The sequence below is a fragment of the Eschrichtius robustus genome, chromosome 3 (assembly GCF_028021215.1).
Source record: "Eschrichtius robustus isolate mEscRob2 chromosome 3, mEscRob2.pri, whole genome shotgun sequence".
Classification (NCBI taxonomy): Eukaryota; Metazoa; Chordata; class Mammalia; order Artiodactyla; family Eschrichtiidae; genus Eschrichtius; species Eschrichtius robustus.
Window position 1 is genome coordinate 131,671,000 of NC_090826.1, and position 18,535 is coordinate 131,689,534.

Here is an 18,535-nt window from a genome sequence, read left to right on the forward strand (position 1 = left end):
GAATCAATGAGAATGTTTGCTTTTAAAAAAGCATTCTTTAGCTTAGCCTTAGTAGTTGATCATATTAATTTAGTTTCATAAATCTATTCATTTACCTAAAATGTACTGAAGACCTTTTATATGCCAGGCACTGTTGTAGGTGCTTGGGATACATAACTAAAGAAGACAGAGATTCCTGCCCTTGTGGAGTTTATATTCATGCATTAAAAACTGCCCGATTACTACTTGTTTAGTATATGTCTGGTTTATGTGTGACTTTTTGAATAATTTGATACCTATCTTGCTTCTAGTGCAGAGTTCAGCACCTGTCATAACTAGCCTATTTCCAAGTCTCTTGATAGCTGCAGTTAATGTTGTACGCTATTAAAGCAATGGCCATATGTAGTTATATTTTTATTAGAAATATTAAAACAATGATTATTTCTATAGATTGTTCTTTTGTTTGGGTCTTCTCTGGTCATAGATGTATACTAGTAGCATTTGGCTTAGTATCCACTAGTATCTCGTAAGTACTAGGGTGCTATATGCAATATAATTACTGTGTCATTACAAGAATAATCAGTAAATTAAAGCTGTTAATCATGTTGTGTTATGAATGACCTAGTTCTTTTTAAATGTCAGTCTGTAAAGATAAATAGTGCCTGGGTTTTTAAGAGAGGAGAAAAGACTTTTCTATTATACCCAGCCAAACAGATGGCTGAGGGTCAGCTAGAAGCTGAATGTTGGTTGAGTTGAATCATATTGTGGTAAAATGTGTATTAGGGACTGTTGACTATTAACCTTAAGGTGTGTGTATGCATGAGTAGGAAGAGATATTCCAGATTCAAAATCTTATATAAATCATTATACAAAGTAATTTGAGCCAACATAACACTTAATCAAGCTGTTTGTCCTTTTCATTTTGTCTGCCGTATTGGAAGCATATCGTAGTAGGATGAGTGGATGTTAGGAGGTCACTGTAGAGGTTGTAGAGTGACTACAGTTGGTGGCAGTGGAAGTAGAAGTGCATGGATTTTGGACAGGTTGGGAAAATAAAATGCATTAGACTTCTTGATGGATTAGTAAAGGATTATGGGACAGAGAGTAATGTCAACCATAACTCCTAGGTTTCTAATTTGGTTGGATTGTAGTGACAATCACTGAGGTAGGATACCCTGGAAAACGATGAGGTTTAGGAAGAAAGAATATGAGTTTAGATTTGAGCATGTTGATTTCTGGAGCTCAGAATACATGGGCATGGATGATAATGCCCAGAGGCAAGAGACTGAAGAGAATTAGATCACTGAGGGAAACTGGAGAGATTAAAAGCTCAGAACACTTAAGAGGTTAATAGAGGAGAAGCAATCATCAGTGGGGTTTGTGGGAGGGGGGGAAAGAGAGTGCTTTGTTATTGAAGCCAAGGGAAACAAAGTGGTCAACAGTGAAAGGAGTGAAAAATATGTCTTTTGTATTTAGTGGCATAGAGAGAGGTCATGTATTGCTTAAGTGAAAACTGTTTCTAGGAGAGATAGAGAAGCCATGTTGAGTTGAGCTGAGGGATGAGTGTGAGGGGAAGAAATAAAGATAGTGAGTATACAGCGATCCTTTAGAGAAATTTGATGTGCAAGGTAGGAGACAGTATGATATCTAGAGTGTGATGTGGGGTGGAATAAAGGTTTCTTTTATAGGAGATATTTATTGGAATTTTCATAGCTGTAGATACACAGTGATGACCTTGATTTCTGTATAACATGTAATCTATTTAATTAATTTGAATTCCTATATGATATTGTACATTATGGGACTCATAATTCAGCATATTTTGCATTTAATTTCATAGGAAATGAGCTTAGCCCTTTGCACACTGTTGTTTTTAGTTAACTCATTTTTTTTTTTTTACATTAGGAGTACAGAAACTTTCTTAGCCCTCAAACCACATATGTTTTTCCTATTCAAAAGTATAATCAGAATCAAATAATAAATTACAAAAAAGACCCTTTTATGACTGATCCTGGCTCTCTTGTGGTGCAGTATTCTTTTGCTAATCTTTTTTTTTATAGGTTTAAAAAAAAATTTATTTATTTATGGCTGTGTTGGGTCTTTGTTTCTGTGCGAGGGCTTTCTCTAGTTGCGGCAAGTGGGGGCCACTCTTCATCGCGGTGCGTGGGCCTCTCACTATCGCGGCCTCTCTTGTTGCGGAGCACAGGCTCCAGACGCGCAGGCTCAGCAATTGTGGCTCACGGGTCTAGTCGCTCCGCGGCATGTGGGATCTTCCCAGACCAGGGCTCGAACCCGTGTCCCCTGCATTGGCAGGCAGATTCTCAACCACTGCACCACGAGGGAGGGCCCTCTTTTGCTAATCTTAAATTCAGTTGGATAGTGAAGAAGAGGCAGTAGGAAGGAAATCCATGTGTCATACAGTTTACTCAGGTATAAGTCTTCTCAAGAATAATTAATACTCTATCTACTTGACATATTTTATGGAACATATTTAGCTATGGTGTTTTTCCAAATTAACTAAATTTATATTTTAATTGAAGTCCATGAGAGAAATTTAAAGACCTGAAATGGGTTTTTTGGTGTATTATTATAAAAACATTCAAGACCATTGTAAATATTTCAAACAGTATAGGAAAATAAAAGGAGTACTTTCTCTCTTAATTCCATTACATAGATATTTTGGAGTTTATTCTTCCATATTCTTTCCCTATGCATGTCAAAAGCAGGTTTCAAAATAGTATGTGTTAGGGAGAGAGTGTGAGAGAGAGAATGTGTATTTTAAATAATACCATATATACTATTTTGAAACCTGCTTTTTTCACTTAGCAGCATAATTATGTTCTTTAATGGTGCCGTAGCATGTTACATCATGTAAGCTCTACCTCTTTTTACTTTGTTTTGCTTCAAGCCTGTCAGTATTATCAGCTTAGGTTCCCTAACTCAACAATATAAACGTTTTCCTTTATGAGGCTGAAAGAAAGCAGAATGGTCATACATTTGATGGTTTATTAAAGATATTAATGAGATGAGTTTACTTGAACTTTCGAGTTATGGAACTTATTATAGTTTTTCCAAGATAGCTGGACTATGAGAGGATGGGGAAAGCATGGAACATATTTTCAGATGAAGGGCATGCCAAAACTGAGGTCTGGCCTGGAGCTGGAAGAGTGTGTAAAGATAGAGAAGTAGGTAAAGTAGATGGGAGGCCAATTTTAGAAAATAGGCATGTGGTTTCTATGACTTTTCAGGCTTAAAACTTGAAACCAGAACCTGGGATGTTAACCAAACCAGAGTACCTCATTAAGGTTTGGAGTCCAGATGGTTACACTAGGATCAGCTCTAAGAGATCAAAGGTGAGCAGCGAAGTAGAGATAAAGTCTGAACAAAAAGGCATAGAACATAGCTCCAGGTTCAAGCTGGGCATAGACTGGGAACTACAGTTCAGTTTCTTGTTCAGTTGGACAGATTATCATAGTAGCATACCTACTATGTGATCATTGACTTCATGACAGTGTATTTGTCATTGTTCCAATTCTAAACACCCTTGGAAATGGGTAAGGCTGATAAGTGTATGTTGCTGGGGAGTTGGATAGGTTGTATATGTTTTGTAGGAAAGGGCTAGGTTCTTCCTTTAGGAAGCACTTTGGGTCAGGATGTAGAGGTATATAGTCAAGGTGTGATAGGCCCCTGATCTACTTTCAGCATCCCTTGTCCCCAACCCTTACCATACACACGTCATTAGCCAACTTGTCATACATTCATCTTAGGGGATTCAAATGGCTCTTTTTATGCCTTGGAATGCTGCCTAGAAATATATAGTTAACACATTCATTATTCTGAATAGGTTCATAGGATGATTAAAAAGTAAATGAGGAGAAGAAAGAACTTTCCTTGTGGGTGGAATAACATGGTTCACTAATAAAGAAGATGCAATCAAGAAAAAAAGTTGAAGACATTACTAAACTTAAACACTACTATTATTATTTCATGCCCCTCCCTGCCATTTTTCTCCTGATCCAGTCTTGCACTTTTATATAAACTCATCAATATACTTTTCATAACAACAGCAGGTCAGCAGAGGCGAAGGGAGTATGAATGGTTTATTTTCTTGTTTTCTCAGGCACAGTAATCTTGGTGCGCGACCAAAAGGGCTATCTACTCTGGTGAAGAGTGGTGTTCCTGAAGCATTGAGGGCAGAGGTATGGCAATTATTAGCAGGCTGCCATGACAACCAGGCAATGCTGGATAGGTACCGACTTCTTATCACAAAGGTAGGAGATCTTTTCATATTATTCTCATGCAACAGTATATTAAGTAAATCCTGTTTTCATAGCTCCAGTAAGTCATAAGTGCTTTGAACTTCTTTAAAAACTCTATTGTTGTTCAGTGAATAGTTGCCTTTTGTTCTAAACACTTGTTGGACAGTGATAAACAATGCACTGTAGTGATCTATGAACACTTAATGCCTTGGCTTTCATTTTTTTGTTCTAGTAACTTTATAACTATTTACTAAGTTGGAATATACTTATATTTCAAGTACTCTCGATTAACCTTTCTTACTGTATGAGATTTATGTACAGTTGTACACAGTATAACTGTACTCTAGTATAATTTTAAAGTCAAATTAACTTAAAATGAAATTATAAGCCCTTCTGTGCTTATGTAACCTTACACTTAAATGATGTGGATAGTTGCCCATATCCTTATCCTGTCAGGAGCCTCTGGTTCCAATGTAAATTCCTTTGCTTATGCCCAAAGAACTGATTTTAGAGCACAGGTAAGGGTAATCCTCGATCCTAGGCTCTCTTCTTAGGTCTTACCTCCTACTTTCTTAATCTACTCTAATAAATCATGGATTTTAAAACAATGGTAACATTTTGTTTGTTTTTTAGAAAATCTCTATTCATAAATGAATTTTTTTGATAAGTAAGACTTTATTCCTCAGGCTATATCAACTTTTAAAATTCTTTAGCCCCTCTGATTCCTTCTTCCCTTCCTTACCTCTTTGCCGCCCTCCCTTTCACAAATATTTTCTGAGTGCCTAGTATATTCAGTCACTGCTAAATTCATGCATTTTTTTTTTTTAAAAACCTTTATACCATTTTTTATGATTAGTATGTTCTATAGTGGGATGTGCAAGATGATCCACTGATGTTGGGGGCAGAGATGTCTAAAGTTCCATTTGCATTTTTTAAGTTACAAATGCAAAATGTTATTCAGCTATACTAATATTTGTTGTGCCATGCTAGGTCCTTGGGTCTGATGGCCACTTGTCCCGTGTGGTTCAGGAGTGACCTGGGGGAAGAAGGGATTTGCACACCTTGGAATGGAATAACAGTGGTGCTCACGCTCGTATATTCGCTTTTAGAATACTCAGTTTTCTTGCAGTTTGCTTGTGTTAGATTAAGTGGATTTACAGGTTATCTAGTTTTAAATCTTCATAGGGTAGGTGGGTGGTTCATAAAGACTGCTGTCACAGGATGTTACATGTCAAGATATTTAAAAAAAATAAACACACTAATCTGTCCTTCAAGCAAAAATTAATCTTATGGTAATGGATGACAAAGCAACTACTTTGGGAAATAAATTCATGTTATAGAGAAGGATGTTTGAAACATTTAGCAATTTAAACATTACTATGTGATTTTGTGACTGAAAACTACATGCCTGTGTTATTACAAAACTCTTACCATTTTCTTACTTTAAAATCTGGAATCAGAAATTTCAGGTGTGTTTAAAACTTGTGCAAACGGTTGCAGAGAATTTGAGACTGATTGTTAAAAATATGAAAATACAACACCTTCTGGTTTACTTGTAAGAATACTTTGAGAAAATGAGTACTCTCCTAGCCAAATTTCAACAAAATGGTTGATGGGTGGGACTGAAGCAAATGATGTGCCTCTGCTTGGATCTATTGCTCTTTGTTATTATTTTCCAGATGTGATCATGATTAAAACCATGAACCAAAAAACTGATTTTGGAAAGTTTTCAAACTGTCATTTTATAAACTGCTAAACAAACATATCAAGAGATGAGGAGTCATATTGTATGATTCTATTTATATGAGATGTTTGGAATAGACAAATATAGAGAGACAGAAAGTAGACTAATGTTTGCCAGGGGATGGGGAAGGGAGGAATTGGGAGTGACTGCTAACAGGTGTGGGGTTACTTTTTGGGGTGATGGAAATATTCTGGAGTTAGAGGTGATGGTTGCACAACATTGTGAATATACTAAAAACCACTGAGTTGTACACTTTAAAATGGTGAATTTTATGTCATGTGAAGTTTATCTCAATAGAAAAATTACACAAGATAAAAAAATTTTAAATGACCCATGTTCAATATTGAATAGTATTTTTGTAGCATTTTATTTAAACAAACATTTTTCATTTTTAAATTTTTCTCTACATTTCTATGCTCTATAGTATTTATATTAGTACAGTAGCACTTGTGAATAATAAAAATAAATAATAAATATACGTATATTGGAAGTTTATGCTCAGACATTTTTATTGATGAGGCTATCTGAGCAAAAATGTCCAGAGACCATAACTCTTGGCGTCAAATCACTTTTGCACGTAATTAACAAGCTGTATACCTTTAGTGGCTGCTCATGGCATAGCAGCGACTGTCATATTCCTTCCTCCACTAAGAGGCTTTGTTAGTTCATACCTTTTAATATTTCAGACTTTGGGAGAAAAATGAAAATAGTCTCCCAAAATATTATTTATAAACTCCTGACAATACATATGTTCATACATGTGATACAAGCTTTACCATATATACCAAGCAACATGGTAGTTTTGAATATACAATTTTTAGGAAAAAGTTTAAGATCAAGAGACAGAATGACATAAATGTTTTCATTGAATAAAATATTCCTGGACTCCTTTCACTGTGGGGTTCTGGCTGTGATTTACTTTCTGCCTGTGAAGACTGGAGGGAGGAAAAAAAGCCACATTATTTTTCTCTGGCAGTGGTGGGCAGATGCCTGGGCCTTGCCAGTTGTGAGATTTTGCATCTGCTCTGGGCGTTCCATTCTGAATCACATGCCTTCATTCTGTAGTTCCTTTTTCCTGCAGTTTCCTATCCTGAGTAGCAATAGCAGCCTCCTGATTCTTTGGACTGTAGTTGCGGTGGCAAACCTGAAAGCTAGCAGTGATGTTCCCAATCTTTTGGTCTTCCAGTGTGTAAGTGCCTAAGTCCTTGCATTAAATCCTTTTTGAAATACTTAGAGTGGGTTCTATGTCCCTGACTGAACCCTGTCTGATATACTTGGCATATGCTTGCCACCTTGTTGTCACAAGATGGCTGCTCTACATCAAGTGCTGTGTCCAGAAAAGAGAAAAGACAAAGGCAGCCAGACAGTCCTCCAGACTCTCAAGTCTGCCCAAGATTCTGACACCAGCTGCAAGTTTGGGGGTCCCCAGAACCATTCTCACTTCATACCAGTTGGCTACAAATTTGGGGGTCCCCATAGACTTCCTCAGGCATGTAGCAAAGTGTTATACTTACAATTACAGTTCTTTTTTTTTAATAGCAAAAGGATGCAAATCATATATAAATCAGAACCAGCCAAAGGAAGAAATACATTGGACAGAATCTGGGACTGAGAAGGTTCCAAACAGGAAGCTTGCATTGTCCTCAGGGACATATTACCTTCCCAGCATCAATCTGTAGTAGTACCTATCACCATCCCAGGCATTTCAGCAAGCTTCGGTGTCCAGAGTTTTTACTGGGGTTTCATCATATGTATATATGATTGATTGAATCATCGCCCACTTGGTTGAACTCAGTCTTTAGCCTTCTCTTGTTCCCTCCCCTGAGACTGGATTGATATCACCTGGCTCAACACCCCTATCCTCTAATTACATGGTTGGCCAGCTCCCATGCTTAGTCCTCTTATTAGCATAAGCTCTCTAGGGCCCTTCCATGAGTCACCCAAAATGTAAGCGTAAACTGTCAGATGTGGTTGGAGGGGCCCACCATGAATAACAAAGATGTCCCCGTCATTTGGGAAATTCCAAGCTTTTAGAGGTTACGTCCCATGAGCCTGGACCTTCCATGAGCCTGAACCTTCCATGAGCCTAGACCTCTTTTTGGCATATCTCTTTTTGACAGAACCAGGTCTGTCACCCTTTTAAATATTTTTTCCTTAAGGCCCAAACAGCAGCTTCCACTTAATCTCCTTGATCAGGATTCTGTTACATGGCTATCTCCATAGAAAGCTGGGAAATATTTTTTTAAGATGGTACATTGCTGCTCCTCTTCATCCACTGAAATACGAGTTTATTAATAAGGAAGAAAGAGAATAGATACTAGGTAGACAGGTACCTTTCTCTGCTACAGCTGCCTTGTTAGTAGAGACAGAAGTTGAGATCTGTTGTGCAATAATTTATTATGAAAAGCATGTAAACCTAGTAGTTTATTTATTTTAGGACAGCAAATGTTTACTAATCGCCACTTGAGATTGACTAATAATGTACAATTTAAGATAGTATAATAAATATTTCCAACTTTGCTTTATAAGTCAATGACCACATAAAATTTTTAATGTTATTTCTATCATTAACAGTGCAGTTTATCAAAAACATTTTCATACAAACAACGTAGAAATGTGTGGCTCTGATCATGTGCCTTTATTCAGGCTCTCAAGTCATAACATTTCTGTGAGAGGAAGTACAGTGGTATATTTAATTTCATTGTCTTCCTTGCTTCATAGCCAAACATAATAAAAATAAGATGAATAATGTCAGTATTTAAAAAATAATTTTGTTCTTTCTCTATGCTTATGGGTAGAAATGAGACAGCAAGTGCTTGTAGCCAAGAGCATTAAGAATGCACTTTGGTGGTGAATGCATATGAGCTTAGGAGCTGCTCAGGAGAAAGAACATAAACACCCAGAGGATTTTCAGTAAGAAGTACCTGCATATTTGGCACTTTCTTGCCCAAAGCTGGTAGCATTTTCTTTTGGTCCAGTTGATTTTTCCTCTCTTATTAAGGGAACGGCAAGATTTCAAGGTCAGTTAATAACATGGTTCAGCTTGAGCATATAAACTTGCTAAAGACCTCCCAAAGACATCAGATTATATAGGGAAGAAGGAATATGAAGTATTTACAGAAAACCTACTAAGATTTGGCTTCTATGAGAAAGTAGTCTGTTTATCCTTAAATCCTATAGTATATAGTGCGCTAGTCCACAATTTGAAAAAACAAATCACATTCTGAAGCATCCTTTTCAGGTTAGATGGCATATAGCAGGCTGGATCCAGCCTATCATATGCTTTGTGTAATCATCAATAAATACATTAAAGAATAATATACATTTCTGGCTCAAGCTTGTACTTTCTGTTTTGCCATAGACATACTACTCTTTATTACTTACTCTCTGTTCTTCATACGTTGTAATACCTGACCAGCCCTCAAATATACTTGATTTTGTGACTCCATTATATTAGCATATCGACCATTGCCTCAGGGGAGGGAGCTGTCACAATGTGCTTTTAGTTGATTAAGGTCTACTTCACCAGTAGACTCTAAACTCCAGGGGAGCAAGGACCGCAACTGTTTTACTCTTTGTGGATACCCTGTGTCTGGTATAGGGCCTGGCATGTACTGGATGAGCAGTAAAATTTGTTTTTGTCCCTCTCACGAGGGACCCAAGGTCATTTGTTGACTTATTCATATAGTCATTTATTCTTTTTTTTTTTTTCTTCTTCCCCTAAATTGTAAGCCTTACATTGTGTTGTGGATAAAGCTGGTAAAGTGTGAAGCACAGTGTCTTTTCCCAGGAATTTTATCATCTAGTTGGGGAGAGCACAGCAATGGTTTAGTTTGAGCAGCAGGTCCTGGTGTGCTAGCCTATGTTGTTTTGCCAGGGAGTAGGTAGGAGCCACTCAGAATTACTGGCATAGAGAGTTTTGCAATGGCCAGTGGGGCATGTAGATTGAGCCACCCTGAATCTTAGTAGGTCAAGGCTAGAGAGTAATATTGAACAGGGAAGAGGGCTGGGGTTACAGTGTGGAACAGTCACTCTCTCTGGCCTTGTTTTTGTAGTGTAATCTACGGAAAATAAAACTTTGCAAATCTTTTTGACTGATAGGAAAAGACTCTAGGGACCAAAGGTTTAAAAAGGATGAAACACTCTAGACTAGATTTAAGATGAAGCAGAACAGGAGCTGCAGGCTAACTGGTTGGTAACCTTAATCTGGAGCCGAGGACCAAGCAGGACCAGCCAAAAGAGCTGATCCATCTAAATAATGGAGAAATTCTGTTGATCCCACTGGCAGCATCAAGGAGCTTTTAGGCACAACTTGCCTTGGTGAAGGCTGCAGCTCCACTTTGGGAGGAAATGTTGGTGCTCACTCTGGAGGGAGACCGTGGGTTCAGATTTCAAGCTCTGCTGGTTAGTAGCTTGTGACCTTGGGCAAGTCCCTTAATTATCCTTAGTCTCAATTCCCTCATTTGTAAAATGGGCTTAATAATACATATCGTACAGAATTGTTGTGAGGATTGAATAAGATAATTCATGTAAAGCACTCAGAGCATGCCTAATATATGGTAAGCACTCATTGTGATAGGGGACGGGGAAAATTATAAAGCAGTATATGCTTCAATGTTAAATGAGTGGCACAGAAAAGAACTTTAGGAAATATGGAGATTACTATGGGTTCTTGATGTCTGTGCAGGTTTCAGGACACCCATCTGAGAAATAAAGAGAAAGAAGGAAAACAAGATGTGTGTAACACTCTGTTATGTACTTGTGCCACTAATTCATTCTTTCATTTATTAAACATTAAGGTGTCTTCTGTGTTAAGAGTAACACTGATATCCTACCTTGTAGGAACATACAGTCCAGTGTAGGAGGCAGTCCGGAAAGCAGAGAAATGGTGATGACATGGTTAAGTGCTGTGACAGAGATATGAACAAGGTGATAAGGGAGCACAGAGACTGGAGCAGCCAACTCTGCCCAGGAACAAAGAACAGGAGGGTATGTTTAGTCTGAGGCAATGCCACTCCCAAAGACACAGAGTTGTGAAAGGTCCTGCCATGGTCAGAGGCTGTGGGAAGTTCAGTATGACCCACGGGGACACTCTACACCGTAAACTCTAAGTCAGCAAGGATTGTGTATGGATTTTGCTCACCGCTGTGATCTTACCACTCAACGCTAGGACTGCCCTCTAGCAGATGCTAGAAAACACTTGCTGAGAGAAGTAGTGGAGTGTGTGATGGGCATTATGTCTAGTGCTTTCATATGCCCTTTCCATGTAAACCTGACAGCTTCAGTGATATAACTCCCATTTTTACCATCAGTGAGATAGGAGGTTCAGAGAGTTTAAGAGACACACAGTTACTAAATAGCAGAGTCAGTATTTGAATCCACAAAGTAGAGAACTCTAAAATAGAAATGAAAGAGGGCATTCTTACATTTTGTCTTTTAAAGATCCTTTGGAAGGGAAAACTCTTTCTCTGTATTTTCCCCATCATTTAATCCTTAAGGGTAATAAAAGTTTAAAGAAATAAAAGCAGTACTATCCCTTTTCTCTACTTTTGCTATTCATTGTATGGAAATGAAATTTATAATTTACTTGAGGAATTATTCTGTTTATATCAAGACACATGTGTAAACCTTCTAAATGATGGAAATGTTCTAAACAGTACTTTCTAGAATTAGTGATAGAAAAGCCGAAATCACCTAACTTCAAGCCGTCCCTTTTAAAGTGGGTCTTCACACCATCTGTCCTAAAGTGGACTTGCGGCTTCAACCACTGTCTGCTGCTACATGATTTCTGCCAGAGGCTGAGGGCACCAACACGTTGATGAATCAGTGGCAGACTTGTACCGCATATTTCTGAAAGTGTAAGTTCTTTATTGCTTTTCATTGAGATTTCTTGTTATTTCTATTAAATTAAGATTCTTCATAATATTGAGGTGATCTGAAAGGACGATGGAAGGATTGTGACCTTGCTGCCCCTTATAGAAACAAACAGAATTTAAAGCTTCTAAACTTAGGATTAAATCTTAATTGCTGGCTTTAGGAGCCACTGAGTAAATGATCACATTTTCACACAGTATGAGCCATTTGACATAGGGAAGATCGTGTGTGTTTTAGGGAAACCTGAATTTTATGTAGCTTTACAGAACTGTATGTGTTATTTTAGTAATTACATGGTGTGTGTGGTATAGTTTATCAAGTCTGCTGATACTGCTTATGTAGCATAGGAAATATTAGACTATAATTCTGTGCTTTTTTGTAGAAGTGATCTAATTGATAGCATTCATACTTTATATTTTGTTAAAATCAAAACAAGTTTTTAATTGATAAGCTTTCAGAAATATCATCATAACTCATTTCCTTCTCTCACTTGAATTTGTTTTTTTCCAAATGAATCTTCTCTTCAAGAAGTATATGTATATATGTGCACACACACATACATTTTCTTTTTAAAGGACTTAAGTTCTAGTGTTAGATTGACCTGGATTTGAGTCTTGCACCTCCCATGTATTAACTTGTGATCTTGAGAAGTTATCCCAACTTTCTAAGCCTCAGTTTCATCGTTTGTAAAGCAGGGATAATAAGAGTACCTACTGTGATTGTTGCGGGAATTAAATAAAATGATAAAGTGCTTGGTACGTAGTAAGTATTCAAGATATGAATGCATTGATATTGGTAATAATGGATATTGGTATCAGTGTATATTTCTACTTTAATATGTGTTTGACAACTTCCAGTCGCATAATTTTCATGAGAGCATATTATGTGAACAACAGCTGATGGAATTGAGAAGTGATCTTTTTAGAAGTATGAAAAGTCAGATTTGTCTTTTTCTAATTTTTTTTTTTTTCTGACTAGTGAATATCTTGGAATGTTTGCATCCTTAGGCTTGACTTTGTAATGATTATATGAATTATTATTTCAGTGATTATGCATATTCAAGTATATCATAAAGTCAAATGATATTCTCTAAAAATCACTCCTCATGCCTGTATGATCTAATCAAGACTGCAAGGCAGATATCAATCTCATTCACTTATTAATTCACTCATTTAGTAACTCTTTATTGAGCATCTTTTATGGGCCAGGCTCTGTCTGGTTTCTAGGCCTATGTAGACAAAACGGGCTCTCAACCTTGAGGAGCATGGTCTAGGGAAAGCTAGGCCAGTACACAGATAGATCAAATATATGATGATACAGGTTATAACACGTATCTTAATCAAGTGTGTGGAATACAAAAGAGGCAGTGACAACTCTGCTTGGGTAAGTCAGGGAAGACTTCATGGGGAAGTTAATGTCTGAGGTGGGAATTAAATATGTCTGAGCAAGATAGGAGAGGGAGTACAGTATAGGAGTGGCTTATGTAATGATTCAGCTGCCATTTCGTGACTTAGCTTGGTTTATCCTGGAAGCCTTAGGAAGTGAAGTCAATGTGCTCCTTCCTTCCCTCACTTCCACCTCAACTGGCCAACCAAATCCACTATTTATGGGTCAGTGCTTGTCCCCTGGTAAAATGGGAAGAACATAATACAAGTTTATTCTTGTTATAATAAATATGTGAAGTGAAAAACCTCAGGAAATATATTAAAATGATATATTTAGTTGATTACCTAGGGTCGACGTAATAGAATTTTAACAAGTAATTTTACAGTACCTATTTAATAAATGTTTGAGTACCTATTGTGTGCCAGGTACTGTGCTAGGATGGTAATGCATATTAATTTTTAAAATCAATGAACTGAAAAGTACCATCTACTGGCTAAATACAAAACAGTATAAACTTGCAAAGACAAAGTCTAATTTGGTAAAGTACAGAGAGCATGTGTTTAAACCTCTATCAGAGAGTAAAAAGGGCAAAGTTGCAAGTATTACTTTGGTAGTTGCTGCCAAAAATCTTTTTTGGAATATAAATAGAAAACAATGATAAGAGTGGCCTGTTTTAAGATTCTGCAAGTTCTCTGTTTTCTTGAGCATTGTATAGACAGATGAAGCTTCACTGTGTTTATTCTTGTCAGATTATTGGTACCGCTCAGAGTAAAGCCTGTCTTCTCTCTGTTCTCCAGTGCATTATTGTAGCAGATGGCTTTTAATAAAACATGTAGCTAAAGAAGAATTTTTACCCTATTTTAGTGGAACGTACTATAATTATAAATACTGGACAGTCTCAAGAGGAAATGTTTAAATTGGTATTTTTCTTATGATCAAATAACATTTAGTGAATATTTAATTGAAAAGTCAAATTATGGTATCAGTTATGTATTTTTTTAATTTAAGTTTCCACAACTAAGTTAAACTTTGTACATCATTTAGCCAGGTAGATATTTGCTTTTTCTTTACGTGGTTTATTTTTTAAAAATTCAATGCTGTATGTTAGTCAAATAACACTCAACACTAGTTTTGTTGAGAGGCAGGGCATTGCTTAATTACATAGCTGCTCTGTTCTCTGTCATCACCTTGTCTAGTTGTAGGAAATGAGCTTTTTGATAGAATGGGGTTACTCCTGCTGAGTCTGTACCGTTGGTATTATAAAAATCACAGACTCTTGTACTGGTATATTACTGATGTAGCCATAAAATTTAAAAATTTCTCCAGAAAATTCATAGTTCTTTAAAATTTACTAACCAAAAAAAATAAAGGGGGCAAGGATACTAAAGAATACTCACTGTGTTGTAATGTAAATGACTTGAACATGTACGTAGTAGAAGGTCTTTACTAAAGGAAACTAAGAATTATTGAGATTCTTTAAGAAAATGTACCTTTTATTTCCTCTTTTCTTGCATAATAAGGGCGATGGTTTCTTACTACATAATTATACCTTTGCTTATTATTTTTTTCACAGCATAATTTTTATTAAATTTTCTTTGTTCTCATTACCTGAGGTCTTTCATTTTCTATCATATCAATATTGACACCTACGTGTGTAAAAACTATGATTATATATGTGAATCTGAGAACTCAGAGTTTTCCCGCCATCGTTGATACGTTTCTGTAAAAATTTAAAAATATACTCTTAATTGTCTTCATGTATTTAAGTGATAATGTTCTGCTTCTAGTGGTAAGTGTTGTTTTTGTTATTCTTTAAACATAGTACATGGTTTTGAGGTTAATTAAGGAAAAGATGATTTTGTAATGAATTAGAGTAGGAGTACACTGTTTTGAGGGCAGACTGGGCTATTGCTGAGCATGGATCCGTGACATAAAAGCTATATTTATAGCTATAGAATTAAGGATAAGAGGAAAGCATTGATATTTTTCTTAAATCTCACAATTTTCAAGAGCCTGAGATTATAATGTGATTCCTGGATCCCAGTTTCATCATAACTTTATGGACTTATCTGCACATATTTCTAGAGCATATTTATATTTTATTGGGAAACGTAGTGTGCTGAGTTTTCTCCAGGGTTTTGCTTTGGCTTTGATTTACTTTTCCATTCAAATTTATGTTTAGATATGTTTACCGTTAATTAGTGCCAAGGTTAAAAAAGGAAGAGACAGCGGATACCTATGAGGCAGGCACCAAAACTCCCTCCCCAACATATCACACGTTTCTGCTTGTATTTTGGTGACAGTTCTATTTGCAGCTTCTTGCTTGATTACTTCATGAATTTCTCAGTATCTTCCCTTTCTCTTTTTGTGTCTCTTTATAGTTTATATTTCTTTGTCTCTCCATCATATCTTTCATTCTTTTTTTTACCTGCCTCCCTTTCTTAATTGTCATAATGTAGCTCTGAAAAGTGATTTTTTGTTATTTGTTGTTTTATATTTGCTGGGTTTCATGTTCCCTTGAATTTCTCAGATTAGGCTGCTTTTTACTCGCATGGCTTTTAGTTGATTTTTAAACTAACAAGACAGTAGACTGTGTCATCATAGAGTAGAGAAACTGTCATTTTGTTGTACTTTGTATCCCCAGAGCCTGGTATTAGTCCTTAATAAATATTTGTTGAATGACTGTATGAATTAAATTCTATAGGTCAGTGCTCCATGATTCGAATAGAAAAAGTAGGGGTTAATGGCTATGGCATTGTGGTGAAGAATTTGATTAGAATTTATGAATGTTGTTTTTTTTTAATAGAACATTTCAAGTTATAGACCAGAGATGATTAATTGAAGTCTCACTTTTTTCATCACATTTAATGAGTAGCTCTTAGGGACCAGACACAAGACTGGTCCTTGAAAAGTTGTCTTTTTAATTTATTCTTTTTTGTTATAAAATAAATAATTACTTCTTTCGAGCTTATGGAGTTGATATTTAATTGTTAATATACACACACAAAGACCCCAAAATATGACATGGAGAATGTCTCCTATTGCAAACTCATCCTAGTTCCTACTTCCTTTTTCCATCAAATAGGAAAAGAATAAACAAATGGAAAAAACGAAAAGAATCAATGAATAAATTTAAGGTTATTGTAGGCCTTAGAAAAATTCAGTTTCTTTGTGAAATTTCTTGAGCTTCTTCAAAAGATACTAGGTAAAAATACCATGTTGGGGATACTATTGGTGCTGCAAAATTTTTTCAGACTTTAAAGCTTTATTTTATAAACTGGCTTTTGGTTTAATTAATATATTCATTCCATAGAGTGTTTCAAACTTAAGTATTGTAATTAATTCAACATGTTGCAATTTTCAAAGAATAGTTATCCCATAACACCTTATTATGATTCTCATTTGATTCCTTTTTATCTCTGTATTAAATCTTTACTTTTTCCAGTGTCACAATTTATTTTATTAGTTATACTTCTATTAAGCACACAATGGACTTTAATTTTTTATATACAAACATTTTTATTCCTAATGAAGGATGAATAGACTAGGTAAAAGTTGCTCAGAACTTTTTAATATCTGGATTGGAATATTATGGGTATGCACACTTTCTTCTACAAGAGAGAGCTTTACTTGTTATTACTGTCAGAATAATTCAATCACTTCTACCCTTTAAGAGGATGATCTCTGACATGTTTATAAAAGCTACTTAATCTTTTAATAGATGACTAATTTTTTGAAGACAGCATCATGAAGCTTTTACCTTGATACCTGCAAAGACGATGTGAAAAGGAGCAATTCCATTGAACTCTTTAAACCTTCAGTTCTTGTTTGAAAAAGTATAATGGTAATTTTTAATTGAATGCTTATCTTAATTTTTCTACCCATCTGTCTAGTTGGTACTTAGGTACTCTAAGTAAGGTTCTGTCTTTTCATACAGATTATTTAATCAAAGTCTCTGAGGCTCTCTTACTTTACTTTCTAGGGACCTCAGATCTTTACTTTGAAGGGTTTCAAAGCTCAGGTATATGCAAAGATGATTTGGGTATGTTTACAAAATTTGTCTCATTCAGTCCTATAGAGTTGATCATGCAGTCAAAAGGGAAATTGATCTTTATTACATACTATTTAAAATCAAGATTTTCTAAGTAAATAAAACTATACCAGAAAAAAAAAAAAAGAAAAAAAAAAAAAAAACTATACCAGAATCTTAAATTAAGGAGGTAAAGGAATTCCCCTAGATAATCTACATGTTCTTTTTTCCTGTTGGGGCTGATGACATACCTCTCCACTTTGAGCTATAGTTTTCCAGCTCACTCTTTCTGAGAAAAGATCCTTTCCCATTGGAACAGAAATTAGATTGAGCTTGATCCTAGAGAAAAGGTGATACCTAGTTGTACCATGAGGAGAATTGTTGTTCGTCCCAGTGGCACAGTGTAGTCTTGCATTAAGTGTTCTGAGACTAATTAATCAGGAAATGACTCTAATTAAAAAGGAAACTGCTCATCAGCTGCCTACTCAGGCTATTTTACAGAAAGAAACTGTAGACTTAGCTACTTGCTCTCTAGCTTCTAGCAACATTCTTTAACTGCTTATGTCCCAGGTGAAAGGGATAATTTAGGGATTTCTAGCAGATTATTTTGTAGTAATAAACTTTGATATTTAATGGACTTGTTTTCAGATGTAAATTTACATAATAGCAATAATACTGGAGTTAGAATATTTTGGTTGATCTGCAAGGCTTTTTAACTTGTAATCTTATCATGTTTTTCAAATCCTGGAACAAGCCATGCTATATAGAAAGAATATTAGTAGATAACATTTGGGTTTGTATGTAGATACATATAAATACAAACAAACATATATATGACATACAAGATCAAAATAAACATAAATATCTAACAACGATTAGTGAATTTACCTATTTAAATCACAATGGCATTTCTGTTAGCTTAACAGTCTATTTGGCTTACCTGAAGTCGTCTTAGAGAATTACTGTATAAGAGAAGTTACTTCACAAGGGTGTGTGCTTTATGTATTATATGTCTTGTTTCCCAGGCCTGTTTATGTTTGTATGATGATTATTATATCCAGCATATCAGATATTTCTTAATTTACCAAATGGTAATTGATTATGAACTACTATTAAAAACTTTATAATTTTTCCTGGTGTTGCTTTTGTTAATTTTACTTCCAATCTTTTGATATTTGTCCAAATACACAGAGGTTTATTAATTTCTAAAATGGGCAGGTAGTTGGAAAAATTAGGGAGGTAAGAGCTGGAAAGCTACCCTCA

General features: G+C 35.8%; 1 protein-coding gene across 4 annotated transcripts in view; it reads left to right on the top strand.

The window, feature by feature from the left end:
• Positions 1-18,535, top strand: part of RABGAP1L (RAB GTPase activating protein 1 like) — a 665,825-nt gene that overhangs the window by 190,241 nt on the left and 457,049 nt on the right. For all 4 annotated transcript variants that reach the window (XM_068541282.1, XM_068541284.1, XM_068541285.1 and 1 more), the window contains exon 13: positions 4,100-4,250. In XM_068541282.1, the coding sequence (XP_068397383.1) occupies positions 4,100-4,250 (151 nt within the window). The remainder of the gene's footprint in view (positions 1-4,099; positions 4,251-18,535) is intronic.